The sequence below is a fragment of the Ornithorhynchus anatinus genome, chromosome 7 (assembly GCF_004115215.2).
Source record: "Ornithorhynchus anatinus isolate Pmale09 chromosome 7, mOrnAna1.pri.v4, whole genome shotgun sequence".
NCBI lineage: Eukaryota > Metazoa > Chordata > Mammalia > Monotremata > Ornithorhynchidae > Ornithorhynchus > Ornithorhynchus anatinus.
In genome coordinates this window covers 4,072,274-4,083,496 of record NC_041734.1, presented here as the reverse complement: position 1 = coordinate 4,083,496, position 11,223 = coordinate 4,072,274, and the positions used below count along the sequence as shown (strand labels likewise).

The window sequence follows — 11,223 nt, the reverse complement described above, 5'->3', positions numbered from 1 at the left end:
AGAAAGGGAAGAGGAGTAGGATACACAAATTGCCTGAAATACTTTCAGGGCAGCATCCATCACTCTCCCCTACCCCCTAACTCCCATTATATCTTGTTAGTGGGCTTTAGAAGGACACACAAGGGGAATGAAGAGGGTGTCAGCACAGAGACTAGATCTCCCCTTGAAGAAAGCTTAAGCCTGCCTAAAATAGAGAAAAAGGAGTGGGTGGTGTGTGCTGTTCGGAGCTCAGGTTGGAGCTCAATCCTATAACTGTATAGAATGCTCTTTATGAGGATTCAGCAACTGGAAGAAACACTTAAAAGGCTTTTAATGAATTGTGTGATGTTTCATGCCTGATGTTACCCTTAAGTTTCTCACCATTTGACTTTAGGTACCTAAAATAAGGCTGTAAAATAGAACTTTCAGGAGTCAATTCAATACAACTCAATTTTCTGAAATATGCTATATTATTTCAAACAAAAGATTAATAATTCCTGGTACTTTTTAAAGCACACAACTTGACATAGTGAAGTTAGAGTAAAATCACATTTCACTATTTACACATCTTAGAGTCTTAAGCTATGCATGGGAATATACACATACATACATTTTATATAAACATATATTATTGCTACATTTAATAATCCACAAAGCATGATTTAATTATATATTTTTACAAGACAAAACTTCACCGTATAATGAACATCCATTCACATTTCAGAATAAGAAGAAAATGTACCTATTGTCAAACTTTGTTGTCAGGTCTATATGGAGTAAGTCTTGGGGTTTTATTTACTCTGAAATGTCTTTTCCTGTGAGGCAGTCTGAACCTGCTTGGGCTACAGCCCCTAATACTGAACGCAGCAGAGACAAGGTTGAAACAGGAGATACAGTGATGGGAAATGGAGAGAGAAGAGGTGGGAGAAGCTGTCTGATTCTGCCCTCAACCTAGCCAGGTTTTGGGGGTGGGGGGGTGGGGGTGGCAGGGAGGACAGGGTGGGGAGAAGGGGAAGGGAGGAGGGTTTTGTCTAACCCAAGTTGGAAGGGTACCTGGACTTAATACCCCACAGATCAAGCCCAATCTGTTCAGGGCTCGGGTTCAACAACCAAACAAATAAACAAATCTGGGTGGACTAGGTCTGTTAGCCTTAATGCCCGGTCTGGAAAGCTTTATATTAGCAGCTGTAATATCTCGCTTGTCAACTACTGGAAGGACTTCATGGAGTGGCGGGCGGAGGGAAGGAGGGAATTATAGAAGAGGAGGAAATGGGGAGAGCATAGCATTCAGCCCAGCAGTTGTCCTGAAAGGACTCAGGAAAATTCTTATTTATGTTGGTGACCCTTTTCCTGATGTCTCTGCTCTCCGCACATCTGTCTGCCCTAAGGAGAGAAAATTTCACCAACTCTTCCCATTCCACAAGACATCACAAACTTCTGAGCCTACAGAGTGTCGTGTGTGTGTGTGTGTGTGTGTGTGTGTGTGTGTGTGTGGAGGCAGGGGTGGGGTAGGGTGGAGAGGGGAGGTGAAGAAATGGGACTCCTGGTCCCCCTCCTTGCCCCAGGGCATTGCATTCCCCTCCCTAGATTTCCTCATTTTAATTTCCACTGCTGTTCCCTTGCTAGTGCACCCTGCGGGTTCTATTTTACTAGCTTACGTTCTGAAGCAAGCCTTGTGGCTCTACCTCTACTGCCTTAGTTCTTTCCATGTTTGATCTGGGAGAACCTTCCAATCTCTGCCTTAGTCCAAGCAGAGAACTAAAACTAGGATTCACAGCTGGGTGTTCTTGACCTTTTCTAATAATCTGGGAGATGTGGGAATGGGGCACTCAATGAGTCAATCCACTGGATTAATCCATCAAACCAATAGTATCAGCTGGCACCTTCTGGGAAAGGCAGAAAGCTTGCTACTCTTCCCTGTGGCTTTCTTTACCTAGAATCACCATGGGCTGTATCATCAGCAGACACAAGATGCCAGATGGACAGCCCCTTGGATAGGAATATTTAACAACCAAGTAGGTTTGAGCTAAAAGAAGCAACTTTAATGTCAATTACATCTTAAACCAGTTTTCTCTTTTGAACCATTTTAACTACAACTAGACAGTCTTTTCCATACCATGCTTAACCACAGTGTCAAAGTGGTTTTTCTGTTTGGAATAGGACCTCCAAAGACCCAATGTGTCCTCATGAAAATGGATTAGTGTAGAAAGTAGATAGAGCTTTTTGAATAAATGTGTCAAACAACCAGTTGCGAAAGATATGATAAACTCTGACAGGTACATTTTTCCCAGGACATCGGTCATCTTGAAAACTCAATTTATATTGCACAACACTAAATATTGTTCCAACTGTTTTCTAGTAAGAGCAACAATTTCACATTGATTTTTACATTAGGCAAAGTTGAGGGTTGGCAAGTACAATTACCTAGAAATAGTATGGTCAGTTCTTCTAGAAAGCATCAGCCAGTCAATCGTATTCATTGAGCGCTTACTGTGTGCAGAGAACTATACTAAGTGCTTGGTAGAGTACAATATAACAATATATGTGGTTTCCCTAATTGATCTGGATAGGTCATGGCAGAATTAAGAAATCTTCTTCCAATAACGAGCATATGTCTGGATACAATTGGATGTGGTGCCAGAAGAAACAGCTTTGTGCCTGTTTTGTGTTCATGGCTTGAATATTTGAATGCCAGCTTTTGGTGAACATGAGGTTCTTCAGGAATATAACCCCTGCATTATAGAAGAACTGACAGTATTTCAAAAATTAAAGCTATCATTAAGCCTGAATACAACTATTAAATATGTCTGAGGTAATAAATACAAAGCTATCTTTCATTACTTCCCCAAGCTAAGTTTGTGAGTCTGTTGAAGTTTCACCTGGGTTTGCTTTTTCCCCGGGCACCAAATGATTCAGAAACTGCCCAGTTGCACCAATGTATAGTCTTGATCGCATAGGCCATTTCTGAAAGAGAATATTTAAACAAATACCTCAGTTAGTATTTTAAACATATTTAATTTGGCCTGAGATTTCACTGTTCAAGTAAATACATCAAATCACATGCAGCAATCAAAAGGATGCACTGCTTAGTGGTTTCTGTCATAGATATTTGCTTGTCACTCTTGTGACTCAACTGCTCTCATTCTTTCTTTAAGATATATAGCCATGATTACCTTTTTTTCATTTTAAATCTAAGTCCAGGAGGAGAATGTCATTCTTATACATTTTAAAAATAGTCATTCATGGAAACTTTACCTTTGCACCACGAAAATGTAGACTACCTGTACATGTAACGGCCAGTGTTGCTTTCAATTTCATATTAAGGTTTGTCTTTCCAGATCCACCTTTGTCATTAATAGGCTATTCACATTGGTGTTGGAATAAGTCTCCAAAACTGTGTATTTGGCTGCCAGATGTAAGTGATGATAAACATACAAACATTAACATTTCTGTACTTATGTCTATTACAGTTCTTTCCCTTTTATTTGATTGTTCAATTAATTTAATTTGAATACTCTTAAATTTTTATGACTGTTTCCCCATTAGAGTGTTAGCTCCATCTGTATCACTTCGTTTTCTTCCCAAGTTCTTAAATTCAGTACATCTCACCCACTGGGTACTAAATAATCGTGATTATTACTACTATTATTACTACAGAGTTGAATCACACCTTCAGCAACTGGCAAGTCAGCGAGAGTCTTGAGGCAGAACTAGTTAGAATAATTCATGCCTTCAAAATATTTATCATCTGTCTCAAACTGGGACTCTAGATGTAAGCTGCAGTCCTTTAGGGAAGCAGCGTGGCTCAGTGGAAAGAGCCCGGGCTTGAGAGTCAGAGGTCATGGGTACGAATTCCGGCTCTGCCACTTGTAAGCTGTGTGACTGTGGGCAAGTCACTTAACTTCTCTGTGCCTCAGTTACCTCCTCTGGAAAATGGGGGTGAAGACTCTGAGCCTCACATGGGACAACCTGATTACCCTGTATCGACCTCAGCACTTAGAACAGTGCTCTGCACATAGTCAGCGCTTAACAAATACCAACATTAATTATTAATTTAGAATGCTGGGGAGAGTCTCCCTGGAAGACACTGGTTATGTTGCAATAAATGGGGTACACAAAAATACGACCATCATATCTCCAGCCAGTTCATTGACAGCATTATCCTCATGCTGTTCAGACCTTTTAAGGGAACATTGAATTCTGCGTTCTTTGAGATTCCCCCCCGTCCCCACACACAAAATCCAGTTCTAAATATGGGAAATGAAGTAGTAGTTTATGCAGAAAATCATACATTTCAAAAAATAAAACCCACACATTTGTTTAATCCGATTTAACACTTAGTTTATCCATAACCACAGATGAATTATTAATTAGGCATAGGGCCATTCTCCTTACACTAAATCACTGAAGTAAAAATCTACAAATCTTTATTTTGAAATTTCAAGAGTGCTGAATAGGCTGCATCAATGATGCCATTACTGTTGTATGGCCACACTCGATTCACCTTTGGTGTGATGAGAGGGAGGAAAAGCCACTGCTCTAAGCAGAGATCTAGAAGATCCCAGACCATCTAGTCAGATTCTCTCAACCTGTGAACACATGAACTACTGCCCGAATCACATAGAAAATTGACTATTTAGAGCCATTAAGTGCACTAGTTTCATCCATGGTTCCATAAATGTCTTGTCCACTCCTAAGAACTTGCTTACAATCCGGGATGATAATATTTACCACATGTTAAGTTAGGAGTTGCCAGGGATTGAGTAAGCTTGGCCAAATAATTTCTTAATTTCCTCTGTAAAATTATAATACTGAAAAGAACTCTGATTTAGCAAACGAGGCTATATATTGAAGTTTGTTTTTCCTTTGGAAAACCCTTTGCACCCAAGTTTCAATGAAATGGAATAAGAGTAATTCAAACAATTATATCTGGTGAGTAGAAACAAGGGTTACAGGTTAATACATTTTTCATTTTGTGACAGGTAGTACATAGTACATCTATACGTGTATGTATAGTAATGCTCACTACAGTTCACAGGTTAAAAATTTTGTCGTCCTAACAAAATCCAATGTAAATGAGGAACAGTCTAGAAGTACTTTTTTTGTGCTCAAGGCACTTCAAGCAGTTTTTAATGGTCTAACCCACTATATAGATTGAATTTATCTGCTGAACATACTTTTGGACTCTAGATTGACCAAACGCATTTAAGAAAAAAAAACACCAGTTAATGGATAATATTTAGCATTTTCCCCACAATGATTCAAAAATTGTTTTACAGGCCTTGATATTTATAACCACATTGCTTTCTTCCAATTTTAACTTGGTAAATGGAGCTAGAGAATGGTTACATGACATTCTCCAAAGCTTGAATCATGCAGATAAGGGATTTCAACAATCCATTTTCCAGTCCTCTGCTATAGTTCTGAACTAACATTTGCTCTACTGAAATGCTATAGCATATTCTTCCCCTAAGTTTTCAATCTATGGTTTTGAGGATTTTAATAAACTAAGTCAAGAATAATCACGTGACTACCTCATACAGGTAGCTTTAACGATAAGAAATGAATATGAAAGTAGAAAATCTGGTATTCCTTTTAAGATTTTTGAAATATATTTTAAATTCATCTTCTGAAATTACTAATAGCCTGCAAGACTAATATTTATAAAATCATTAATTAATTTTAAAATTTTAAAATAATTTTAATTTAAAATGTGCTTTAATCTAAATCCATGACGTATTCTGTAAATTGTCCCATACACCTTCACTAAATCTAGTTTAAAAAAAGTTTCCTAAAACATTTTTTCTTTTTCTATGTTTTCATTTCATGTAAAACATAAAATGATCTAAAGTCCAAATTAGACACTGCAATTTTTAAAAGTTCCATTAAATTACCATTGCACTTCAAAAATACCTAATTCATAAAAACCATCAGCAATGATTTAAAAATGCACAATTATACAAATTTTTATTATTTCTCTTAAATGATCTGGTATCCAGCATTAAGTTTACAAAGTTCCTTTTTATTACAGTTTTCACCATTTATGAAAGGGTTTATTAATACTAGGTGATAGGCTACAGCTCATTAATCACATTCTAACTACTAGTATTTATTGAGTTTACCTCTTTTTTATTTGAAGAGCGAATAAGTTCAGCCGTATAGGTTTCTAAGGGACAAAGATGTCTTGAACTGGAATGTAGTGGTGATTTATGTGTGTTTATGTCACTTTGCTCTAGGCAATCCTGCAGAGCTGAACTTAATCCGCCCTTCAAAACAAGGGAGAATCAAGCTCAATACTTAGGGCTTGAAAGCGAAGGGTATAGCGTGCTCAATGTTTAACAAACTAGAGGAAGCAAATATTCCTATCCAGTCATTTCAAAATGTACTCGGAGTTCCTAATTGCATATTTTTTGTGGGTTCCCTCATGTGATTACTCTTTAAATAATTTTCGAATGGATTTATTATTTTTCAATACTTGTCCTGTTCTATTTCTCCGTGCTTTATTTTATACTAATTCTTTTTTACTGTAGATTCCCTTCAAATTGTAAAACAAGGTAAATGGAGATAAAGATTTTGTCAAGCCCAAAGAATATGTGTTTCTTCCACAAAAAAACCCAAATCAGTTTCTGGAAAAAAAAATCACAGAAAAAGGAACTAAACTACAAATTCTATAGCTTGTGAAATTTTTCAATAGTTTACTCTCATCCATACTGATTTTTGAACCATACTTACAGAAAAATGGCAATTACCCCTGACTGCAATATATAAAATTTATAGTGCACAGAATCCTGTCTGTTCAACTTGGCTAAATTTTGCAAGAATGAGAATGTCAAACATTTCTCTTCAGCAAAGAGGTGAAACTGGTTAATACAAACTTGTTCAATATTCCTAAAATGATTAAAAAATTGTTAGAGCAGTAATCACACATCAATGGATAGTTTGATTACTCTTAATTCAGTTTTACATTTTGTCACGTAAACTTCATTTCTAAATGCAATTTCACCACTTTAATTTTCATATCACACCTATAACTGTATCTGAAAAATTCTACTTTCAGTTACATTAGTCTGTCAATTCTTAGAAATATCTCCTATGGTCTTAGACATATTCAAGGGATGGATACGCTTGGGGCAAGGTCTACCTATATTTTTTCACTGTTCACCTGTATTTTTAGGCTTTTTGGTCGACTGCTTCATATTTTACAACTATTTTTCCCGTTGTGAGTTTAAAATAACTGATAATAGTAACGATGGCATTTGTTAAGCTCTTAGTATGTGCAAAGCACTGTTCTGATGTGAAAGTGCTTTAAAAAACTAAAAATTCTATGCAAATTCAAGGCTTTATGATAAACCAAACTGATTGTTGGGGACACCTACTCCTGTCTACACTCCATCAAAACAAAAAGTGGAGGCCCAAGGTCTTAAAAGAGGAATTAAAAATACAGTAAAGTCGGTCATTCTCTCCATTAGTCAGTGTCACTGACGATGGAACTAGTAAAAATGGTTTGGTTCCCCGATTCTGTTAATCACCGCCGAAAATTAGTTTAGTCCCTTTAAATTGTACAGGTTTTTGGCACATGCACGCAATTCAATAATTTATTTAAATTTACGGCAGCACTTTCCCGTTCACGAATGTAAGACGTATGAGATTTATTTATTGTTTCTTCCAAACTCTTCCTGTTTTTAATAGTGAGCTGCTAAATCCCCAACGTCCATAACCTACCTGGTTCGCCTGGACACATCTGCGTTTTAAAAGACCTAATCACCTACTTGGGTGGGGGGGTCCTGGGAACGAAATGCCCATTTAATTTATACAAAGTGGAAATCCCTCCGGGCGTGCGAACCGAATACTCATTTTCCCCTAAAATAATAATAATAATATAATAATGATGTTGATATAGTACAATCCGGTAAAAAAAAAAGTCTAATGAAAAGGGAATTGCCTCCAAATTCGGTTTATCGGGGGCACTTTCTCGGCCTACCTTTGGGCACATTATATCATCATGATGATGGTATCTGTTAAGCGATTACGAGGTGCCCAGCACTGTTCTCATCTATCATACCACACTGCTTCTTTTTAAGGAATTTGCCAGGAAAGCGTGCGAGCCGACAGGTCACTGACACGCATCCGGTGTGGGCAGGGATTGTCTCTATAGCACAATGGTACTTAACAAGCGCTTAGTACAGTGCTCCGCAGATAGTAAGCGCTCAATAAATATGAACGAATGAGTGAAAGTGGAGGCGTTAGACGGGAAACTAGGAAGAGTTGGCTGAGCAGTGACCAGAAGGTCAGAGGCGGAGGGAAGGAGGGGGGAGACAAGAAGGAAACTTTTATAATGAATAAAAACATGATGGTAGGAAAACCTCCGAGTCGACTGGATTGGGGAGAGGGTAGAAGGGTTGGAAAAGAAAATGGGCCGGGGCTCGTTTGTTCATATTTATGTCTCAGATCAGTGCTGGGGTCATAGTAAGCGCTTAGAGAAGGAGCGTGGCTCAGTGGCAAGAGCCCGGGCTTGGGAGACAGAGATCGTGGGTTCTAATCCCGCCTCTGCCATTTGTCAGCTATGTGACTCTGGGCAAGTCACTTCACCTCACTGGGCGTCGGTGACCTCATCTGCAAAATGGGGATGAAGACTGTAAGCCCAAGTGGGACAACCCTATGATCTGGTATATATCCCAGCGCTTAGAACAGTGCTTGGCATGTAGTAAGCGCTTCACAAATGCCATCATCGTTATTATTATTAACCAATACAATTATAACAATTTGTGGAGCGCTTTGTGTGTGCGGAGCACTGTACTAAGCGCGGGCTTGGAAGCCAATGGGCAGGGGACCCGGTGATGAGGGGGCGAGGGGTGATTTTGTTAATGATGTATATATATATCTATGATTCTATTTATCTTGATGATATCGACGCCAGACGACTTATTTTGTGCTGTCTTGCTTTGCTGTGTCTCCCCCCGTTTAGCCTGTGAGCCCGTCGTTGGGCCGTGATGGTCTCTTTCTGTTGCCAAATTGTCCATTCCAAGCGCTTAGTCCAGTGCTGTGCACATAGTAAGCGCTCAATCAATACTACTGAATGAATGAATATATCTCTGATTCTATTTATCTTGATGATATTGACGCCAGACTATTTTGTTTTGTCCTGTCTTGCTTTGCTGTCTCCCTCGTTTAGACCGTGAGCCCGCTGTTGGGCCGGGATGGTTTCTATCTGTTGCCAAATTGTACATTCCACGCGCTTAGTCCAGTGCCCTGCAAATAATAAGCGCTCAATCAATACTTTTGAATGAATAAATATATCTATTATTCTATTTATCTTGATGATATTGCCGCCAGACTACTTGTTTTGTTCTGTCTTGCTTTGCTGTCTCCCCCGTTTAGACTGTGAGCCCGTCACTGGGCAGGGATGGTCTCCTCCATTGCCAAATTGAAGATTCCAAGCGCTTCGTCCAGGGCTGTGCACATAGTAAGCGCTCAATCAATACGATTGAATGAATTAATATATCTCTGATTCTATTTATCTTGATGATATCGACGCCAGGCTATTTTGTTCTGTCCTGTCTTGCTTTGCTGTCTCCCCCGTTTGGACCGGGAGCCCGCTGTTGGGCCGGCATGGTCTCTGTTGCCGAATTGAACTTTCCAAGCGCTTAATCCAGTGCTGTGCACATAGTAAGCGCTCAATCAACACGACTGAATGAACGAGTCAGGGTTGCCTGGCACGGTTGGTTCCCGGGACCCACCTTGACGGGGTGGAGGTAGCCGTGGGCGCGCAGGGCGGCCGGGCCCGCCTCTCCCGTGCCCGCCTCTCCCGCTGCCTGGTCGTCGTCCTGCAGGCTCCGGGTGAGGTGGGCGATGTAGGTGGTGGCGAGGAGCAGCACGTCCAGCTTGGAGAGCTTGGTGTCGGGCGGCACGGACGGCAGGGTCCTCTGCAGTTCCAGGAAGGCGTGGCGCAGGGTCTGCACCCGGCTGCGCTCCCGGGCCGCGTTGGCCGCCGCAGGCCGCCCCGCCGTGCCCCCTGACCCCGTGCCCCCTGTGCCCCCTGTGCCCCCCGACCCCGGCCGGGGCAGCGGGCGGCCCAGCGAGGCGGGCTCGGGGCTGGGCGGGCGGCTCCCGGACCCGCGGCCGCCCCCGTCCATGGAGCGGTTGCCCGGCGGGACACCGGCCCGCGCACACCCCGGGACCGGACCGGACCGGACCGGCCGGGCCTGCTGGAAAAAAGCAAACACAAACGATGTGCTCGGGGCCCAGGACGCGGGTTCCAATCCCGCCGCCGCCCCTCACTTAACTTCTCTAGGGCTCAGTTCCCTCATCTGGAACAGCCTCATCACCCTGTATCCTCCCCAGCGCTTTGAACAGTGCTTGGCACATAGTAAGCGCTTGACAAATGCCATCAGCATCATCATTATTCCCTCCTCTGGGCCTCAGCTACCTCCTCTGGAAAACGGGGATGAAGACTGGGAACCCCACCGGGGACAGCCTCATCACCTTCTTTCCTCCCCAGCGCTTACAACAGTGCTTGGCACATAGTAAGCGCTTGACAAATGCCATCATCAGCCTTATTCACTCCTTTGGGCCTCAGTTCCCTCATTTGGAAAATGGGGTTGGAGACTGGGAGCTCCACGGGGACGACCACATCACCTTATATCCTCCCCAGCGCTTAGAACAGTGCTTTGCACATAGTAAGCGTTTAAAAAATGCCATCATCATCATCATTATTCACTCCTCTGGGCCTCAGCTACCTCATCTGGAAAACGGGGATGAAGACGGGGATGAAGACTGGGACCCCCCCCCCCCCCCCGTGGGACCACCCGATGACCTTGCATCTACCGCCAGCGCTTAGGACAGTGCTCGGCACGTAGTAAGCACTGAACAAATACCGAAATTATTATGTTTCGTTACTTTGGGCGAGGGACCCAGGGACTAGGGCGCCTGGCGGATTTTTTAAAAACAGTACAACGTCCGGCACATAGTAAGCGCTTCACAAATACCCTAATTATAAGCGCAATAGCCCCAGGAAATCGGGAATGGGAGGGAATCATCCTGAACTGCGGGACCCCCTCACCCCCCACCCCGGGGATTCCGTCCAAATAATAATAATTTCGGTATTAAGCGCTTTGTGCCAAGCACTGTTCTAAGCACTGGGTAGATCCAAGGTAATCTACGTGGGGCTCGCAGTCTTAGTCCCCATTTGACAGATGAGGTAAATGAGGCACAGAGAAGTGAAGTGACTTGCCCCAAGCCACCCAG

The 11,223-nt window shown here is 41.9% G+C and overlaps 1 protein-coding gene across 1 annotated transcript; it reads right to left on the bottom strand.

The window, feature by feature from the left end:
- Window positions 1–986: 986 nt before the first annotated feature.
- Window positions 987–10,112, bottom strand: TCF24 (transcription factor 24). The gene is made up of 2 exons (XM_029068843.1): window positions 9,717–10,112; window positions 987–2,943 (listed from the first exon to the last, which is right to left on the bottom strand). Exons 1-2 carry the CDS (start codon window positions 10,110–10,112, stop codon window positions 2,830–2,832), a joined length of 510 nt encoding a protein of 169 aa, XP_028924676.1. The 3' UTR covers window positions 987–2,829.
- Window positions 10,113–11,223: the final 1,111 nt, after the last annotated feature.

Bases quoted from the DNA above. Each gene is read 5' to 3' on its own strand.
- TCF24 (XM_029068843.1), bottom strand. From the start codon at position 10,112: ATGGACGGGGGCGGCCGCGGGTCCGGGAGCCGCCCGCCCAGCCCCGAG. The intron at 2,944-9,716 runs GTGGGTCCCGGG...ATTCTCTTTCAG, and splicing joins GCTACCTCCACCCCGTCAAG to AAATGGCCTATGCGATCAAG.